Here is a 22134-nt window from a genome sequence, read left to right as displayed (position 1 = left end):
GGCCAACAAAATTGTGGCATCTGGTACCACAAGCTCTTGAGTTTCCAATGTGCTTCTGGGGGGAATAAATAATGTCACATGTCAGAAAAATTTTCTTAGACATTTATTTTATCCTATAACAACTATTTTTTGTAGTTCTATAAATAGCCTATTTTAACTGGCTTTCTGAAATTTTGTATTTTTAATGAAGGGCTGTTGTTGAGATTGTCTTTGTTACCTGCTGATTTGTTTTCATATTAGAGTTCCCAAGCTTAAGCTTTTATTATTTTTGGCAACTTGTGTCATTATCATTGTATTTGCTGGAATTGCCCACAATAATGGCAAGGTGAAGGAAGGGAAGAGACAGTTTGGACCAGTCTATCAGGAAGCAATCTGAATTTCTTTTGTATTTGAATATAGATGAACTTAGATAGAGTGTGGGACATATGGTAGAAATTGCAGCGGGGAAAAATTTGCTTATTTTCAGAAAACTGTTAAAGGCTATTTTCACATATAGTAAGAGGATAATAAAGCTATTCTCTTATAACTAAGTTTTCTCCAACCTAAAGAAGAGCTGTATTAGCATTTTTCCTGTGACTTGTAAGGCAGTCTCTTTCCTGATGCTGTTTCTCTTCAATATTCAGTTTTTCCTAGTGACTCAATTAAGGTCACCATAAGTGGTTGCTGCAAAAATCTGAATGACTGCTAGAGGGCAAAACATTATCTGTGTCACTTTCCTGCCATCAATAAGTGATCATACAGATTTTTGCTTATCTGTTCAATTATGTGTGACATTTAAAATGATATTTACTACTTTGCATTTATACTTTATTATTAATTTGACATCACTGAGTAGCAGTTGAATTTAGAAATAAAAACTGATAAATAAACATTTGTTTAGATATCTAATATAGGAGAAACTAATATACCAGTATTTTTTTCTAAATGCAAAGATCTCCAGTCTAGGTGGAGCTAATATGCCACTAGTTTACTATAGGTGGAGCTAATATACTAGTTTACTAGAGGATCTCCAGTGCAGGTACTAGGTAACTACAATTCGTTCGTGTGTGTGTGTGTGTGTGTGTGTGTGTGTGTGTGTATACACACACATATATACCTATATATATATATATACACACATATGTACATATACATATATACATATATACATATATTTTGTTGTTGTTAGTTGCGAAGTCGTGTCCGACCCATCGCGACCCTATGGACAATGTTCCTCCAGGCCTTCCTGTCCTCTACCATCTTCTGGAGTCCATCTAAGCTCACGCCTACTGCTTCAATGACTCCATCCAGCCACCTCATTCTCTGTCGTCCCCTTCTTCTATTGCCCTCAATCTTTCCCAGCATTAGGCTCTTCTCCAGTGAGTCCTTCCTTCTCATTAGGTGGCCAAAGTATTTGAGTTTTAGCTTCAGGATCTGGCCTTCTAAAGAGCAGTCAGGGTTGATCTCCTCTAGGACTGACCGGTTTGATCGCCTTGCAGTCCAAGGAACTCGCAGGAGTCTTCTCCAGCACCATAGTTCAAAGGCTTCAATTCTTTGGCGCTCAGCCTTTCTTATGGTCCAGCTTTCACTGCCATACATTGCAACTGGGAAGATCATAGCCTTGACTATACGCACTTTTGTTGACAGGGTGATGTCTCTGCTTTTTAGTGTGCTGTCTAGATTTGCCATGGCTTTCCTCCCAAGGAGCAAGCGTCTTTTAATTTCTTGGCTACAGTCCCCATCTGCAGTGATCTTGGAGCCCAGGAAAATAAAATCTGTCACTACCTTCATTTCTTCCCCATCTATTTGCCAGGAATTGAGAGGGCCGGATGCCATGATCTTGGTTTTCTTAATGTTTAGTTTCAACCCAAGTTTTGCACACTCCTTCTTCACCTGCAACAAGAGGCTCTTTAGTTCTTCTTCACTTTCTGCCATTAGAGTGGTATCATCTGCATATCTTAGGTTGTTGATGTTTCTTCCGGCAATCTTAATTCCAACTTTTGATTCATCTAGCCCTGCCTTTCTCATGATGTGCTCTGCATATAAGTTAAATAGGCAAGGTGACAGTATACAGCCTTGCCGGACTCCTTTCCCAATTTTGAACCAATCAGTGGTTCCGTGTCCAGTTCTCACTGTTGCTTCTTGGCCCGCATATAGATTTCTCAAGAGACAAATAAGATGGTCTGGTATGCCCATCTCTTTAAGGACTTGCCAGAGTTTGTTATGATCCACACAATCAAAGGCTTTAGCATAGTCAATGAAGCAGAAGTAGATGTTTTTCTGGAACTCTCTAGCTTTCTCCATGATCCAGCGTATGTTAGCAATTTGATCTCTAGTTCCTCTGCCTCTTCGAAATCCTGCCTGTACTTCTGGTAGTTCTCGATCCACATACTGCTGGAGTCTAGCTTGTAGAATTTTAAGCATAACTTTACTAGCATGAGAAATGAGTGCAATGGTGCGATAGTTTGAACATTCTTTGGCACTGCCTTTCTTTGGAATTGGAATGTAAACTGATCTTTTCCAATCCTGTGGCCACTGTTGAGTTTTCCAAATTTGCTGGCAAATTGAGTGTAGCACTTTTACTGCATCGTCTTTTAAGATTTTGAATAGCTCAGCTGGAATACTATCACCTCCACTAGCTTTGTTGTTGCTCAGCTTTTCTAAGGCCCACTTCACTTCACATTCTAGGATGTCTGGCTCGAGGTCAGTGACCACCTCATTGTGATTATCAGGGACGTTAAGCTCATTCTTGTATAGTTCTTCTGTGTAATTTTGCCATCTCTTCTTAATCTCTTCTGCCTCTGTTAGGTCCCTGCCATTTTGGTCCTTTATCATGCCCATTTTTGCATGAAACGTTCCTTTCATCTCTCCAATTTTCTTGAAAAGGTCTCTGGTCCTCCCTATTCTATTGTTTTCTTCTATTTCTTTGCATTGTTCATTTAAGAAGGCATTCTTATCTCTTCTAGCTATTCTTTGGAATTCTGCATTTAATTGGGCATATCTTTCTTTTTCTCCCTTGCCTTTCGCTTCCCTCCTTTCCTCAGCTATTTGCAAAGCTTCCTCAGACAATCCATTTTGCTTTCTTGCATTTCTTTTTCTTTGGGATGGTTTTGGTTGCTACCTGTTGTACAATGTTGCGAACCTCTGTCCATAGTTCTTCAGGCACTCTGTCTATCAGATCTAATTCCTTAAATCTATTTGTCACCTCTACTGTATATTCAACAGGGATATGATTTAATTCATACCTGACTGGCGTAGCACTTTTCCCTACTTTCTTTAATTTAAGCCTAAACTTTGCAACAAGAAGCTCATGGTCTGAGCCCCAGTCAGCTCCTGGTCTTGTTTTTACTGACTGTATAGAGCTTCTCCATCTTTGGCTGCAGAGCATATAGTCAATCTGATTTCTGTGTTGACCGTCTGGTGATGTCCATGTGTAAAGCCGTCTCTTGGGTTGTTGGAAAAGAGTGTTTGCTATGACCATCGTATTCTCTTGACAAAATTCTATCAGCCTGTGCCCTGCTTCATTTTGTACTCCAAGGCCAAACTTGCCTGTTATTCCAGTTATCTTTTGGCTTCCTACTTTAGCATTCCAATCCCCCATGATGATAAGGACATCATTTCTGGGTGTTAGTTCTATAAGGTGCTGTAGGGCTTCATAGAACCGGTCAATTTCATCCTCTTCAGCACCGGTGGTTGGGGCATAGACTTGGACTACTGTGATATTGAATGGTTTGCCTTGGATTCGAACTGAGATCATTCTGTCATTTTGAGGATTGTATCCCAGTATTGCTTTTCCTATTTTTTTATTGACTATGAAGGCTACTCCATTTCTTCTGAGGGATTCTTGCCCGCAGTAGTATACCTGATGGTCATCTGAATTAAATTCACCCATTCCTGTCCATTTTAGTTCGCTGATACCTAAGATGTCAATGTTTAGTCTTGTCATCTCTTGTTTGACCACGTCCAGCTTTCCTTGATTCATGGATCTTACATTCCAGGTTCCTATGGAGAAAAAATCTTTACAGCATCGGACTTTCCTTTCACCACCAGACATATCCACAGCTGAGCGTCCTTTCGGCTTTGGCCCAGTCGCTTCATTCTTTCTGGCACTACTAGTACTAGCCCTCTGCTCTTCCCCAGTAGCATATTGGACGCCTTCCGACCTGAGGGGCTCATCTTCCAGCGTCATATCGTTTTGCCTTTTGGTACTGTTCATAGGGTTTTCATGGCAAAGATACTGGAGTGGGTTGCCATTTCCTTCTCCAGTGGATCACATTTTGTCAGAACTCTCTGCTATGACCTGTCCGTCTTGGGTGGCCCTGCACGGCATAGCTCATAGCTTCATTGAATTACGCAAGCCCCTTCGCCACGACAAGGCAGTAATCCATGAAGGGGATATACATATATACATATATACATATATACATATATACATACATATACATATACATATACATACATATATACATACATATATACATACACATATACATACACATACACACACACACACACACACACACACACACACACACACACACACACATATATATATATATATATATATATATATATATATATATGTAAGATAGGGTTGTAGTCCTGTACTGAGTTAATTGAGAATAACTATAATTACCAAGACTAATTTTGAATGGAGATATCTAGGATTTCATGGTTAAGAGTCTCATATATATTTCTAAGATTCAACCACATGTCAGTATCCTTTCATTTCAGAACATATTTAAGTGGACTTGTTCCTTCATGGGAGGGAATAGGATTTCCTTAAGGCAGACATGTCAAACCTGCGACATATCGGAGCTTTTTCCCCATTGCCGGCAGTGGGATGGGCGCAGTTTCTTCATGACGCATCCAGCCCACGGGCCGGCAGTTTGACACCCCTGCCTTAAGGGATGCCCAGGAGGACATGTTTATTATACTTGCAACCCAACTTTATGTATACCTGCATCACATAAATCTGCTAGTTTCAGTAGGGTTTACTTTCCAGAAATGGTATGGCATTACTCCTTTTAAACAAAATTGTCATTCTAATTTTTTTCAGATAAGACTTTTCTTCTGTTAGAGTTTTATAGTTGTACAGTAATCCTTTTAAGGACACTTTATTGGTTTCCTTTATTTTAAATGTAGAATATACTGAATCTTTACAGTAAATAAACACAATACCATTCTTTGCAAGAAACATACAATTTGATTACGTGTTGGATTGGTCATTAACTTTTACTCCCACTGTTCAGTAATTAATGCTGTAAATAATGAGCCCTTATTTGCATTCAGCATATAATGAGAATTGTGTGGTATATCTGTAAAGTCTCTGATAGAACAGGAAGCTTCAGTTACCTAAACTCCTGAAAGCTAACCTGGGATAGGTTTGCCAATGTACAGAATTCCCATAGAGGTTTCTGAAATTATGGGACTCTAGACCCTTACTTTTCATATTCCATTTTTAGGCAATCTACAAGATGGTTTCTTCAGTTATGAAGATGCCAGAAGATGAATCAACACCAGAGAAAAGAACTGAGAAAATCTTCCGCCAGATGGATACCAACAGAGACGGTAAATTATCTTTCAATTATCTTCCTTTTAACTTCTGTTGTTTCTGAACTCTCAGTACCGTTTGAAGAGCAGACTTGAATAAGTAGGACTATGCCACTAATTCATAGACCCAGCAATAAACCCCTGTGAAAGAATGACTGTTTGTGTAATTGTGAAAAAGTTTTGGTAAGCCAAATACTGCTTCTTGCTAGGTTGCTGTCTTGCAGCTCAACCCATTACTCATATAAATATTAGGATTTAGATTTAAGCCAGTACCGTGTTTCCTCAAAAGTAAGACCTACCCTGAAAATAAGACCTGGCTTGATTTTTGGGGTGGGCCTACTATAAGCCCTACCCCAAAAATAAGCCCTAGTTTTTGGGATGAGGTGCACACCTAAAAATCAAGCTGGAGTGGGGAGGTGGAGCTGCCCCACGCGCCCTGCACACTCTTACTATTGCAGCCAGGCCTTCCATGAATCAACACCTGCCTTGCCTCGTTGGCCCACTTCTTCTGTGGCCACTCACCACCACTCACACGCATCACCCCCAGCCTCCATTCTGCCATCATAGGCCTTCAGGAAATGCCTCGGCAGCTGAGAATGGAGCTCCAGATTGAAGCCACGGCACCCCCCCACACCTGCATTTAGCCATCAGATGCCTTCCGGAAAGGCCTCTGCAGCAAAGAACCGAGCTATGGATTGAATCTGTAGGTTGGTTTTCGGCTGCAAATGCCTTCTGGATGCTGGGGGTGTGTGTGCCACACGCATCAATCTGCAGCTGGGCAGGGGTGTCGGTCTGCTACTGCCATGAGGTGAGACCGTTGAAAAGACACCCTCCAAAAGTAAGAACTGGTGCCTCTTTTGGAGGCAAAAAAAAGACCGGGTCTTATTTTTGGGGAAACAAGGGTATCTATCTATCTATTCATAAACTCCCCCCCATAGCCCTTCACAAATCCCAGTTATAATGGCACATCATGACAAATCCTTGAAGCATTACAGCTAAAATCCATTCCTCAGTTCCTTTAAATATGGCTTCTGCTTCCAAATCTAGGAGTAAGAAAGAAAAATCTTTTTTTATGGTTGTATGGAAACCATTTTAAAATTGTTTTTAAAAATTAATAGCATTTACAATCCAATTGGAAAGATATTTTGTAATGCTGTTATGAAAGCTATAGATGTGTCTTCCAATTCTCCCTCTTAGCATCATTGTGCTCTGTTACCTCAGTGTCTTGGTTGACTCAAAACTTTATTCTTCTCCTGAAGTGTAGGTCATTTTTCACTTTCAAAGTAACAGATCAATTTTGGGAAGGCTTTACTACTTGTATGAACTACGGAGGGGTTTTGTTTACCTAAGCCATACCTGAACTATTCAGTTTTTGCAGATGCCAAGTACCCCATAACTAATTACTGCCATCAAAGTTGATATTTCTCAGTTTTTGAGTAATGGGGATGATTTAACAATCATGTAGACTAGGACACTTTTGAAGCAGGAACCATTTCTCAGTAATAAAGATCATCTTCCACAAAGAAGGAGTCTCAGATTCAATCTTTGGCATCTGTAATTTAAGAGCAAATGGGTAAGATTCAGGAGAACCAGTGCCAATCTGAACAGACCAAGCTTTCCCAATATGACCTTCTGGATGTTCTGGGGTTGTAGTCCAGCACCTTGAGAAGTCTGTAGTTTGGAGAAGTTTATAGTGCACAATAATAAGCTGTTTCAACAATATCTGAACTGGTGTAAGGCAGAGGTTCATATTTAAATTTGCTATTGAATATTAGCTTCTCTTGACCATTTATACCAAAAGGTTCCCTTGTCCTCACCTGGAAAGGGATTATAGTACAAATATGATAAACAATGCCGGGTAAGAGGTATGATTCAAAAGATCAGATGGGAAAATGGGTGGTATGGTAGAAGTTGTGATTGCCTCCTTCACAAATTCAGTAACAGATTCAACACTGCAGAAATTTCATATATAGAGGCAATCATATGATGCTTAAGATCAAGATGTTATTTTTAAGGAAAGGAGTGATAGGGTTATACGTGCTTGTATATGCTGGCTGAATTTGCATTACATATTAAACCGTAAAATGTAGTTTACAAATCACAGGGATTAAACCAAATAAATTATGACTCAATAAATTGCATGAATTGGACTGGCATGTTAAATTATAATATGTTTTGTTTTGAATTAGCATGTTGGGAGAACAAAGTAGAGTGGTACCTTGAAACTCATCATTAATTGGTTCTGGGAGAAACAATGAGTACCAAACATAAGGGTTTTTCCATAAGGTATAATGTAATGAGTCACAAGACAGCCGACATTGACAAGTTCTAGCTTTTGCAGTGAGTACCAAACAAACAATGAGTACCAGGAGAAAATTTTCAAGTCAAAATGCATTGGGTACCAAATTTGATGAGTTTCATAGTAGTTGATTCAAAGGTACCACTGTATTTTTTAATCACAACTTATGGCCCAGCATACTATGTGAACCTATAGATACTGATGATTTATATCTATTTTGAAAATCCAAACCAGCATCTCTGTTTGTTTTGTAGGAAAACTTTCTCTGGAAGAGTTCATTCGAGGAGCCAAAAGTGACCCATCTATTGTCCGTCTCCTTCAATGTGATCCCAGCAGTGCTGGACAGTTTTAAAATTGATGATTGTATTACTTTGTGTCTTTCTGGTTTGTTTCTTTTGACTCATATATCTCTTTGCCAGAACAACATTCATGGGTGATGTTGCCTTTTTAAGGTTACCTTTGCCTTCTTTTGTGGCATTATCTGCTTTCCTCATGGACAGCCATGAAGAAGTTGTGCTTACACTCTCTCTAAAATGCATTTTGGATTACAGAGAGTGCAAATTGTAATTATCTGTGGCCTGTGTATCACTGAGTATGAATAGGACTTATTTCCTAATTGGTTTATGCCTTAAGTTATGTCTAATTTGCCAATTCTAAGCTGGTTCCAAAACTTTGTAGGGTCTGAGACACATGTGGAGAAGACTGAAGTCAGCCAATAACTGCCATCAATCAATCAAATCTTTATTATGGTCAAAGATCAGCATAAGGAGGATGGGGTACAGTCAGTTAAAAAGCATAGAAAATACATCAAGTGATAATAAAAAAACCAAAAGCTATAAAACAAAGTATATATAAAAACAGAAGTTTAAAAGAAATCTAACGGGAGGGGTAGAAGCATCAGATGGGTGTAAGGGAGCATGAAGATTTGCATGTGGCAAACTAAATCTGTCACAGTACAGAGCATACTTGTATGATGAACTAAATGCTCATTATTATTAGTTTATGGAACATCTGATGGACGTTTAGCACTGCTGCACAGAACCTGGCAATATTCTATGTGATAGCAAGGTTAGCATCTAAAAGCAGCACAAAGGGATAGATTTGTCCTGTGCACTCTGAGTATGTATGCCGTAGTGGAGAGATAAGGCTAATATGAATGTCTTTGCAAAAGAGGCAGTGGAGAAGTACATGTCTGGTAGCACAGGGGCATCATCTCTCTGGATGACATCATTCCAGAGTAAAAACTCTCTGTTGATTAGGTGCTTCAAGTTTAGTTAGGCGTGCCATTGGGGATTACCTGTTGGATTGGGGACTTGGCTAGATCCAGATGCTGTTCCGTGTCTGCTACATTCCATTTAATGAGTGTCTTGGCCCCAATAGCTACCATGTACCTTCCAATATTGGGGAATGCCAAACAAGATTTTTTTATATCATTCTAGTGAATAAAGAGGCTAGTGATCTTGGGGAGCTTAATGCATTTACCAGGGAGAATGCTTATATGAGATCTAGGATTAAGACTCCTTATATACAAATTTCTATTACTACGTCTAATACAGGTTAGACATAGGCTGTTGTTATTCACTATACATTTTCCTTAAAGGTATTCAAAAACTACCTTATGCTATGACTTAGGGTTAAATTTGTAGCTGCAAGTAAATGAAGTACATGAAGAGCCAGTTTGGTCTTCTGGCTAAGGTGCTAGATTAGAAGCTGAGATAATTTGAGTTCTAGTTTTGCCTTAGACATGGAAGCCAGCTGGCTGACTCTGGACCAGTCTCTCTCACACTTAGAAAGAAAGCGTTGGCAGGCTATTTCTGAAAATGTTGCCAAGACTTATCTCTGCAGTCATCAGGAATCAAGATTATTTCAATGGACCATAACAGCAACAGAAGGACTACTACTGGTACTGAAGAAATCATTGCAAATCTTATTTTCCAATACTGAAGCCAAGATGGTAAATTAAATATGTGCATTCATTTTAAGAAATCCTTAGTGATCAGTATATGAGATATGAAATTCCTTTTCTAAATGATGGTGAGTTCAATCCTCCAGTCTGAATGTTACAACAAAGGGACCAATGGCACCATGGAGCTAAATTTAAATAACACATAATTAATGTTTTGTCTGCAAAGCTGTGAACTATAATAGAATTAATTATAAGGAATAATTAATACTAGCTTGAGCTGTATCCTTCAGAGATGCCATACAGTTTGTAAAATTATAGAAAATGTTGGGTTTGTACAGATCATAAAAATATTTCCACTATTCTTAAAAAAACCAGATTCTACAAATGAAATTTCTTATCCTTAACAGATTCATTTGGAGAAAGGGTAGAGGAGGGTTTTATTTTTATTTATCATTATCTTGATGATCATTTAGCATCTTGAATCAGGAAGAGTAATTGTGCAAATTGAGAACTGAGCTGAAGAAAAAGTGAGCTAAATATTGGCAGTAATGCATGCCATGGTAGGAGAGAATGAAAGCATTTTTTTTTAATCTGGAAGGCCTCTTGCTTTGAAGAACTTCAGGGAAATGACAGGATTCGATGACAAACATTAGAATATTGTACTTGCCTATTACAAAGTCTTATTTTGTTTGTACTTAGTTGAGGAGAATCAGTAGTTCCAATATAATTGAAAACATATTTTCTAAGCATGTAACTTTACTAAGACAGATTTGTAGAGTAGGAATCAGCAGGCAGGAAAGACATGGTTATACATAATCTTTTTCCTCTTCTACTGCCACACCAAAGCCATTTCCCTCTTCAGCTTCACTTGAAGCTTGGCTTTTAGAAAAACAATAGAAATGGGAAACAAGGCATTGTTCCAGGGAAGAACTGGAGATCTGGAAGTACATGCAAAAAGGAGAATCAGCTGGCAGAGAGGACATCCATATCTTTAACTATTTATGCACCAGCCAGATTATCTTGCCAAGGCAATTTCTTCCATCATTAATGATTTTGGAGTCCCACTGGTATGAAAAGGGTATATATTGCAATGGAGAATTGGAAGAGGCTAACGTTGTGCTGTGATCCCATTTCTTACACAATACTAGCATTTGCTTTGTAACATGTAGTTTTGCCCCAATTCGAATGGAAAGGGGTCTGAGGAAATTACATGATTTAAGCACTTGGCACCAAAGGAGGAGATTGATGGGACTGCATTTCTGGAGGGGGGGAAGAATTCTCTCAAAGTAGATTTACCCACCTCAATAATTTTCATACCCCAGAAGTAACTTGTAAAACAGCCAGTGTTTCTTCCAAATTCATCATGCTCACCATGTGACGGCACTTTTGCAAAAGGGCAGATCTGAGCTACACCTCCAAAGACACAAAATATAGGACTTGTGTAGGTCTTAATTAAAATACAGGATACCATTTGTAATGTATTTATACATATATCTATATTTGCGTGCGCACACGCACACACAGAGAGATACACCTGCACACATACATAATGGATTTTTTAAAAAATGTTTTGTGATTTTTGTCCAAAGGTAACTGTTTTATTATATAGTTATCTTTCCCTGCATCTCCTTGAAATCCCTTCTAAAAAACTTTAGCTATGTGGAAGATAAATGGATGGACACAATGGAGTTTATAAACATTTTGGAACTCTTCCCAAAGCAACTGCCTGGTTTCATGATTTGTTAGGCAGCAGCTTCAGTTCAGAACTAGGGAATAAGCTGGTTAAGGGGGCAGTTTGTGCCTTGAAATGCAGATGAAAGGGAATACCTTATTGGCATAGTTAGGTGGGAAAGGAGGCACTGTTTGTAAATAACAATAGTTCCTTTCTACCTAAATTGTTAAATTTGTTTCGGTAAGGAAATGGCTTGTGAAAAAGATTTCAACCAAGGTGTTGGTTGTGAGATGATTAGCACTATTTATGGTAAGAAGGATTCCTTTTTAAATATTTATTTGGGTTTTACTTCATTATTTTATAAATTCCACCCAAAAAGGAAGTTGGATATATCCTCTCCTGAGCATTTAACTCAGGGTTGGCTGAAGGTTTAGATATGAGGCCTTTTTTTTTTAATTGCTTCTTTTTGGCCTCTGAAAACCATAAGAGATGTAACAATCATGACCTTGGAAGAGTCAGAGCTGAAACTTGTTAGAGGTTTTGTCTTTTAGGAGGCTTTGAAGGGTTCATGAAGAGATATGTAAAGTTTATCCCCAAAGAGTTGAAGAATCATGCTTCTGAATTTTATTTTTTGGCTACTAAAATTGGATTTACAATAAAAAATGGGGGAGGGGATGGGGGAATTATATATGATCTCTCAGTTGTGAATTTACAGAGCTGAGAATCAATTTGTTCCACATCCAAGTGTTGCAATGAAGAATTACACTCTGCAAAATGCTTTGTGCTGTTATGAGGCAGTGTGTTATTTTTCTTCTAAAAATAAAAAGCCAGAGCCCAGAAACATTTTGTTATTTTTAAGAATACCGAGCACCTAACAAATTTATGCTTAATATTTTTATTGAAATAATGGACATAATGTTGGCAAGGTAAAACTGTATATAAAACAGACAGTAAATGGTTTGCATTTTCACTAATCCACCTGATTACAGTATTTGATGTAGTAGTTCCATTGTATTAAAAGTTAGGATGGAACTTAGCCATTCTTTAATGATGAGTTTCAGAAGCCCATCATTGTAAATTTAAAGCATTTCTGGCTAAATTTCTAAAATAGTTTGCTTTATGAAGTAATGGGTGTTCATAAGATTGCTTAAGACCATTTTAAATAATTTATTTCAATAGTTGATTTCAAAATAAAAAAGTAAATCTACCAAAGGTCTAATTGAGGTCATGCAAGGGTATGACCACAATTTGTTCTTTCTAAAAAGCATCCAGATGTGTTTGGGGTTCCCCCCCTTTTTTTTAAACATTGCCTTTTGTTTAAGCAGCTGTGTTCAGCTTGGATGCTTGGCAAATCTTTTGGCCCAGAGCCTTGTTTCCTGATTTAGGGACTTAGTGTGTGGTTTCCTTTCTGCTTATTTAAAATATGAAGAACAAAATACATTTTTATATTAATGGTTGGAAGCAGAAACCATTTGGATACTAATACAAAAGTTCTGAGAACAGCTGCAAGGAAGAGAAGTAAGGCTAGATTTTAACTGGTATATTAACATTTCCTTGCTCCTTCCAAATTGGTGTTCTGGAAATAGGAGGGTTCCTTTGTTCAGAATGGGACCACTTGCAGCCAACACACATGGCCAATTCACCACAACTAACCTGCCGCAGCCAACTCATCACAGCCAAATTGCCACAGGACAACTCGCCGTGGAACAAGTAAACAATTCAATTTAATTATTTAAAACAATTAAAAAATTATTTTATTTTTTGTCATTTCACATTTCATTTTGTCCCTCCTTTGGCACCCTTTCTTTAATGATTATATTCCATCATTTCTTTGATATTAGTGTAATTCTTGTTGCATGGCAAATTGTCCCATGGCGAGTTGTCCTGCGATGAGGTGGCTGTGGTGAGTTGGCCAGGGCAAGTTGGCTGCAGTGAGTCGTCTTAGATCCCCTTTGTTTGTGGAACATAAATAGGAATCTAGGAGAATACTCCTCTCCCTTCCCTGAGGAAGAGTAGGAAATTTCCAACAGTAATGTTTTCTTGTACCTTGCAGTTCTCTCCACATTACTCAGAATCCCCAGCAAACAAGAGTTTGCAGAAAAAGAAAAAATAGCCTACCTTTCCTATGTTCCCTAGATACAGTTGACCAGCACTTGCGTTCAATTTATGAGCTCATATTTGCAATGTTCCAATAAAAAGTAGGATCCAGTGGGAAGCATGGATGTCTACTGGGGGCGGGGGGGGCGGGGGGGACAGTTGTGGAATTCTTGTCCTGATTCATGTAACGTGTGCCCCTGGTGCGGGTAAAAAAAGCTCAGGTCTTCCATTACACAGTTGTGGCCACCATCTTTACATCCACTGCATGGACATCTCTGAATGGGAAAAAGTTGTGATCAGGCATAAGAGGCAGACTTTTCTTAGCTTACATGTTTTGTCTTAAATCAACTGTCAGCAACTGTGTCAGAAAGAAGATGGAGGGAAGTCTCTTGCTTTTAGAGACCAATTACAAGATGGTTGCCTTTGACCCATAACTCAGTCTTAAGTGCCATTTAAACAGGGATGTGCATTGTCAGTCCAGAGGTATCCATGCTCTGACAACTTGATGCAATGCTGGCAACCCTGAGAGAGTGCAAAGACATTTTTTTTCTTTATTCTTGTTGAAGAGCTGATTTATCAAGAATAAACAATTCATGCCAAATTTTGAGATATTTTCACCCAAGCATATATGCAAGCATACACCTGAAATACATTTCAGGTTTTCTTTTTAATATATGTGGCTTTATTTTAGGCCTTTGCAGGTAAATATTAAATTTAGATCAACTCCCATTTGCTTTTGTGGGATTTTGATTGCAATCTTTTGGAGACACTGATACAAAGCTTGGGGGAGTGTGGCTTTAATTTCCAGTATTACCACACATTTTGGATTCTATTCTCAGTTATTTTAGGATAGCGCATGCGATGTTAGAACTGAATAAAGATTCAGGAACAAATTTAAAACACAATAAATGCTGCTTTGCTATCTACAGAATATCCATAGCAGTAAAGATATCAGTGTGTTGATCCTAATTTAGAGGAAGCTGGTCATGACTGCGTTTCATTGACATCTGTGAGACACATTGATCATGATCAATGTGAGTCTTTCTGATTTCAAAAGGACTTGAGTACGGTTAACTAGCCCTGGGTGACCTTAGATCTGTGGGGGTGTTACAAATCAGCCCTTTTTCTATGTGTGTAGTGTGAATCAACCATGCATCCCTGTGCTCATCAGTATCCAAACTATGTAGCATGCTTTCTGATCAAGTTAAGGAATCCATCCATAAGAGTGGTTTCTGTGGGTGTTACTTCCTTTCAGGAATCAAGTGAAAAAGTATATATTGTTTTTAAATGTTGAGCATGATACGTTAAAGCATATCTGTAGAACATAACTCAGTTCATTTGAGAAGTAGAGCTGATTTGATGAATGATAATATAATTTCTGTGTTCCAAAGCATGGCATTCATGGTTTCCCTTTCTATGCTTTTCGCTGGAATATATTTTTCCTACACTGGGAAATGCATCTGTATTTCTGTATTTACTGTTCAGAAAATGACTTTTAATTGTACTGACTAGTTACCTTTTGGATGAGCTCTCCCGTCCCTCATTCACATGATATGCAAATTCCGTGGAAGTCTTAACAGTGTGATTTGCAATTTTAAAGCAGTACTGACTGTGTGATCTTACTGTGTGTTGGTAGTAGCCATGTTGTTGTAAAATGTAAGGGGAAAAAACTACTTAAATCTGAATCCTTAGTGTTTGGCTTATTAAAAGTATTGAGACCTGCATGTTAATTAAACTGATTGTTCCTCTCGACCCCATTGCTATAATGATGCACAAATGATACAGTTGTTTTTACTTGTATAGGAAACTTGCACTCTATGTTTGTCCATTTGTTTGTTTAAATTGAAACTTGTTATTATGATCTGCCTGAAAAGTCTTCCTTCCTTCCTTCCTTCCTTCCTTCCTTCCTTCCTTCCTTCCTTCCTTCCTTCCTTCCTTCCTTACTTACTTACTTACTTACTTGTCTTTTCATAAAAAAATTGATCCTGAAAAATTGTCATTTCTGTAAGTTCCTATCCACATGGTTTGTATTATCTTTCCCCATCCTGCCCTTGAAATATGTTGGAAAGCTACTTACAGAATTCTCAGCCAGCGTGCTATTCATCTTGCTGCTGGGAATCCAAAACATACGTGGAGGTTCCATCTGGAAAATAGCTGATGTATAATTTTATGTTAAATGGACACATTAAAATTATTATACTGAATTATTTTTATCAACTCAATTCCATGCATTGATGAATTAGTAAATATCAACAGCTTGCAAGATGGTTTTAAAAATGCTTAACTTTTTTTTATACTGAACCCAGTGTTTCCTAGATCGGTTTAATTTTTTCCCCCTGAATTGTTCAGATTTTATATCAGAATCAAAATTAAAAATGTTACAGTCAATTGAGAGTAATTCAAGCACACAGATACTGACCAGGTGGGAAATTTGGATATTGTTTTATTGATGTGGGACAGACATTTTTCCTTATAACTTGTTTTAGCAGTGGAATGGAACCCACATGTTCTTTAATATATATTGCAGTGTAGTATAACATATACAGACACTTAACAACGTTGTTGATTGGTTTTAAAAAAGAGAGAGATAGAATCAGAGAGAGAACAGTGAACCTGTGATCATGTATTTTTACACTGCCAAATATATGAACAATATTGTTTGAAGAAAAGTAAGATTTTTTTTACTGTATTACTGCTGAACAAATGTTGTTTTTAAATGTTGAATTTTAAATAATTTTGTATTGTATACCATTTTGTGACATGGTACTTTTTCATACTGGAATAATTGATTGCACTTGATTATAATTGTATTTTTTCCTTTTATGAATACATAACTGTAACCCAATATTTTTGAAAGGTATGCAGATATCCTATCTGTCATGGTACTCCTAAATTTTGTTCCCCTCCAACTAACCATTGCGGTTACACTTTCTGGAAAGTTCAGTTCCATATTTCTTGAAGAAAACCAAAATCATTTCCAGAAGGCCCCAGCATGATTTCAAAGTATTCTGAATATTCCTCATCTAATATAGCCTATGGATGTCCGCAGGGGCCAGAAAAGTCAAAATGGAAGTGGTCTTTCAGATAAATGCAGTATTTATGCTTTCTGACACAAAGGGGTATGAAAGACCTACCACTTTAGCAGAAAAAAAATATACAATCTTTTTAATTTAATTTAATTTAATTTAATAATATTTGTATACCGCCCTTCTCCCTGAGGACTCAGGGCGGTTCACAGGGCAGAATAAAATACTAAATACAAACGTTAAAAAGAGATTAAATAGTTGCCCATATTAAAACAGTTAAAATAGAATTCTAAAACACCAAGTTAAAAACTAAACCACCAAAAATAAAAAAAAACCCACCAATCCCCATCAGGGATTGAAATTGATATAAAATTATTGTCAAAAGGAAAGTTGGAGGAAAAAGACAAGTGATAGCACAGGGACTTGCTTTTTGGTAGTTTAGAAGAAGACTTAAGTTTTTTGCTTTGCCCATAAGCATGTCAAAAGCATGTTCACTTAATTGCTAGCTGCCACATTTTGGCTAGACAGTTGGTTTCTGCAATTCTACAGCTCTGAGTTTGAGTATGAATGTGAATTTAAAGTGTGGCCAAACAGCAAACAGAAAATCAAGGATTTTCCCTAGCAACTATAGTTAAAGTCCCACCTGCTGTTCATTCCATCATGGCCCCAGATGAATGTCTTTTGAATCATAACTCACTATTAATAAGGACATGTGACTGGAACGTTGTGCCAGTGAAGCCTACATGAAATATAAGCTCTTGGGGTTGAGTATTGATTAAACTGTGATTGGCTAATTTATCGCTCAGTGACTGGGCTCACATAAGAAACTAGATTAAGTTAAAATAAGGTTGGTGTCCCAATCTAGGCTAAAATAAGGTTGCTGTCTCACATGAATCAAGCCGCAATACGGTTTATTTATTCAGACACTGCATGTTTTGTAACAATGAGCACTGTATACAGGCAGTCTTCATTTGATGACCACATTTGGGGCCAGCAATCCTCATTAAAATGGATGCTGAGTGAAACATGTTTTTATTATCCTATTTCAGCTTTGCTTTGCTTTACAGATCTCCAAAGGTTGTAAAAGCAAGGATTGGTTGTAGTATTACTTTTTCACTACAGTTGTAACAGTGAATGGCCACTAAATGGGGACTGCCTGTATTCTTAAATTAGATTTAGGTGTATTGTTCTGTGTGAATCCAGGTATAATATGGGCCAAGTAATTAATATATAATTCAGTGTGTGCTTTTGAGGGAATGTAAGTAAATACCCAGGAATGACTAATATCTGTGGGGAAAAAGATCAACAAAAGATTGTTATACTTTATGAAAATTTATTTCTTTCCATTTAAAAATGTACAAAAAATATAAACCTGTATTATTTATATGTTTATAGATTCCCCTTTCCCATTTACAAAACTATTGTTAGGTGACACACAATGTTTATACACAAAGCTTGCTTTCCAGAAATGAGGGCACTGCACAGAGTTTTTGGCATAAGTACTCTTTCGTGTTTGCACTATGTCAGTATCTTGCAGAAGGAATTGAAATTAGAAGAAGGAAACCATAAAAGTTAGAACAGTTAGCAAATATTATCCATTTAAAAAATTTCAGCAAGTCTGTTCCCATATAGTTTTTGCAATGTGATGGCACTTTGCAATCACCTTGTCATGACAGGAGGAATTTTGCATCTTTCCAACAGGTACATCAAATTAGACCCAAAGAAAATAAACAGGTAGAAAGTTTTAAATCGTAAATCCACTGTTTCTGTGTCTGTTCTTAGCCATTTTTATTTGTCAATGAGATCAATAACAAAAGAAAAAATAAATTAAGCTTCTATATACCCATTTTCCCATGTAAAAATAAAAGTTCAGTTAAAAACCGGTAGTCTTACCTATAATAATGATTAAATTTGCTAGGATAAGAAGTCATAACATGCCTTTTCTCCCCTCGCAATTAGACAAATCAAAGGGTGACATTAACTGTAACTTTCAGTGGTGAGATCTGTAAAGCATCACCTTATAATGGGAGCTTTTGATGTTATCGTTCCTGTATAATCTGAAATTCTTTTCAATTCCATATGTTATAAAGCTTAAATGTTTAACCTCTTGAAAATTTCATTAAAAACGTAGCTTCTAGTCCATATAGACTGTAGCTGTACAGATTTACAAAAATATTCTCAACACATAAATGCAAAATCTGTGAATGCTACATATCGTCCCTGTACTAACTCCCTAATAGATGCACCATCAAGGTCATAAAAAATCTTTATTTCAGAAGATAATGTTTTTCATTTTCAGCATTATAACCTAATCTGCTGAGATACTTTGCTCCTTGACCTAATAGATGATCTGGTTCCTGCAGCTGGCTAAGGTGTTGAATAAACCATTATTAATTGGCTTTGTCTGATCCAGTCAGCAATAAACTGTGCAGTTGAGAGGTGCGTTGGACCTTCTAGAAAAGCAGCACATTGGATCAGGAGAGAGTAAATATAATTTCATTTGCATAAATATTAAATATTAAAATTTGGTAAGCTTCTGAGATACCAGGAACTGTGTCCAAATTCCAGATGAACCTGGGTTTTTGAATGTACAACTTCATCATAAATATGGTTTACACCAAAATGAATCTGCACAAGACATTTAGACAAAGCCAACCCATTATGACTTCTGATTGCTGTAGATACTGACACCAATACAGATATCAAAACTCAACATTCTCATCAACAGCCAAGCTGGTAGGAATATCTAAAAATTAACATCAATGAACCAGGGCACTTTAGTTAAGAAAAGTTAGTTTAGGATGAACCAGTTTAACATATGTGGTTTCTCCATCTTGCACAATAGAACACACGTTTTCCACCTCCATTTAGAAGAACATCAGTAATCTCTTTTATTTCCATGAAACACCTACTTGCAAGCAGGGTTGGGTGGGGGAGCTGAACAAAATCTGAAAGAAACTCTAAATAAGGCATCCTCTGCTGAAGGCACTCTGGCTGATTTCTGGGTAAGAAAGCTGCCTATGAATAGTTAAGGAGACCTAAAGTATGCCTGTCATGCATTGTTCTCTATTTTTATTTCAACTACAGTAATTATTTCTAAATTTGTATCTACTGTATGTATAAATTATCACATGCAAATTTCCTGTAAAACTGCAATTTTATCTACTTTGGCGGATAGATATCTGCTTTTTTATCCAACATATCAAGCGGTAGTGAATTGCAGTGCTTGGAGGCATACAGAAGCTTCTGCAGTCTTTGGCAGGTGCCAAGTGGTGTTCAATAAGTACAGCTGATTCCTCAGCCCTTGATCAAAAACAAAGCAAAGCAACATTTGAATCTCACCACTATATGTCATTTTAAAAGCAAGTTTGTTATAAAAAGGCTGTGTAATTTTAATCCATCAGCCATCAAAGCTTTACACTTCTAGGGATATCCAATTTTATGCAAGTATACAAGTGGAGAACAAGTGTGATTTCTTACAAAAGGAAAGAAAAATCATTGACTGAACCTGGAAATACAAGATTCTAACTGAAAACAAATTTACAGTTAAAGAAGCTATTAATTATATCTCAGGTCTGACATTTCTTCTGTGACATTTTAAAACTCAAAAGAGTCAATGAAATTTTAAACCTAAAAAGATGTAAGACCCAAGATGCTACAAGAAAAATAAATGCCTGCAAGATCAAGTGCTTTTCTAAATTGGTATCAAGCTGATTTATATAAAAGAAACCTTTAAAAGCCTTTTCTCTGATTAGCAAGCCAGCCATTACCAACAGCATGCTAAAGAGAAGTTCTTACACCTGTTCATTCTTGCAGAGGGCAAAAGGAATGGATGAATGGGTTGAATGACCCAGAAAGTAAATTTTAAGGTCACATTCCATGGCCTGGAAAATAAGGAGTGATTTAGGCAAGGGACAGATCATAACATCCAGGTTAGTATAGTGCTCAAAGCACAATACATCAAATGCTAGAAGTCCATAACCCTAGGAAGGAGGCAATAGCAAACCGCTTCCAAAAGTCTTGCTAAGAAAATTGCTAGGACTGGCCCAGGCAGTTGCCAGGAGACCAACCAACCAACCAACTAACCCAGAACATAGTAGGCATGCAGTCAAATAAATCATCACAGCAGGAATCTCTAGGAGACAATATGCTATAAAAACACGGATATATATGAAAAACAGTTCTTTTCATATATCGGGAATCGTTGCTTTGAAAGGTTCCAAAACCTGGGAGCTATTGCTCAACAGATCTGAAGGCTTACTATGTTGGACAAGGCTTATCTGGGAAATGGTTTTAACCTGAAGTTTCTGCTGATGAAAACAATGGCCTTTTGGCATGCATAACCTCTGTCCTTTCCCATTAGCTCCATCTATGGAAGTGCCATTAAAAACAACAAAGTAAAGCAAAAACCAAACTAGATACTTAAAACAAAAAAAATAATATGGTAAGCGGTATACGTACACAGACTCACATCAAGAACAGCATTCCTCTATACATTTTTTATATTTACGTTCTAGTGGGACTCCTCAGAAACAATAGTTTTACAAAACAATAATAAAAAATGGAAAAAAACAACGGTTCATACAAAACAAACCTCTTTAGAGATATATTGACAAAAATTCTGCAACAGGTTGAGTGAGTTGGGAGGGGAAATAAAAGATCGCGAACGTGACGGGATCTGACCTGCAGTCTTTCCAAAACTATTCTGCCATCCATGCAGAATACGGCAAGCATTTTTTTTAAGGATTAGGTCCATTAAGGAAAAACAACACCTTCATGCATATTGTAAAATATTTCTCAATAAATACGCAGTTCACAAACTGCATTTCAGTATGAACGGCAATGCCAAAAAACTAGACCAAGACTCGTGTATAAAAGCAGTGAAGAGCAAATACATCAATTTCATTTTTTTTTCTCGGTCTCTTAATTTTTATGAAACTGAAGTTAATTCTTTTAAGATCTTAATTTTTGCAAATATATATGGTTTGGTTTGTTGCACTAATTATTTTTTTTTGAAGACTACTAACGATATATATTCTAGGACAGGCCTCTATGCTAATATGCTCTTTTCTTTGCAATTTTATCTATTATGCAGCACTTTTACAAATATGTCCCCTAACCTAATGGAGATTTATTTCATTTATTTATTTGTATCCCGCCTTTATTATTTTCACAAACAAGGCAGCAAACATATCCATCAGCTTCCTCCTCCTGTTTTTCCCACAACAGCAACCCTGTGAGGTGAGTTGGACTAGCCCAGTCACCCAGCTGGCTTTCATGGCTAAGGAGAGACTAGAATTCATGGTCTCCTGGTTTCTAGACTCCTTCCCTTAACCATCAGATCAAACCAACTCTGTAATTTTTGTTCACAATTTCATGAAAAAATGCATTTTACACATCTATGAACTACACACTTCAGAAAAGTGTATTTTAATCATTAGCTAAATTTCAGTTTGGTTAAAATGCAAACCAAATGAATTCATTTCTGGCCCTAATCATGAGTTTGGCTTGATACCTTTAAGAAGAGAAAGGAAAAAATCTGAACTTGTGCAATGTATTTAGAAATCTAAGTCCAACCCTTAGTTATGAAAAACATTTATAA

The 22134-nt window shown here is 37.2% G+C and overlaps 1 protein-coding gene across 1 annotated transcript in view; it reads left to right on the top strand.

Annotated features, from left to right (window-relative positions):
* NCALD (neurocalcin delta) overlaps positions 1–16668 on the top strand; it is a 70640-nt gene extending 53972 nt beyond the window's left edge. The window contains exons 3-4 of the mRNA XM_081322740.1: positions 5445–5550; positions 8086–16668. Coding sequence (XP_081178866.1) covers positions 5445–5550; positions 8086–8183 — 204 coding nt within the window. The 3' untranslated portion in view covers positions 8184–16668. The remainder of the gene's footprint in view (positions 1–5444; positions 5551–8085) is intronic.
* The last annotated feature ends 5466 nt before the right edge of the window (positions 16669–22134 follow it).

This window comes from Vipera berus (genome assembly GCF_964194415.1).
Source record: "Vipera berus genome assembly, chromosome: 3".
Classification (NCBI taxonomy): domain Eukaryota; kingdom Metazoa; phylum Chordata; class Lepidosauria; order Squamata; family Viperidae; genus Vipera; species Vipera berus.
The sequence above is the reverse complement of the archived record's forward strand: the minus strand, read 5'-3'. Positions and strand labels throughout refer to the sequence as shown.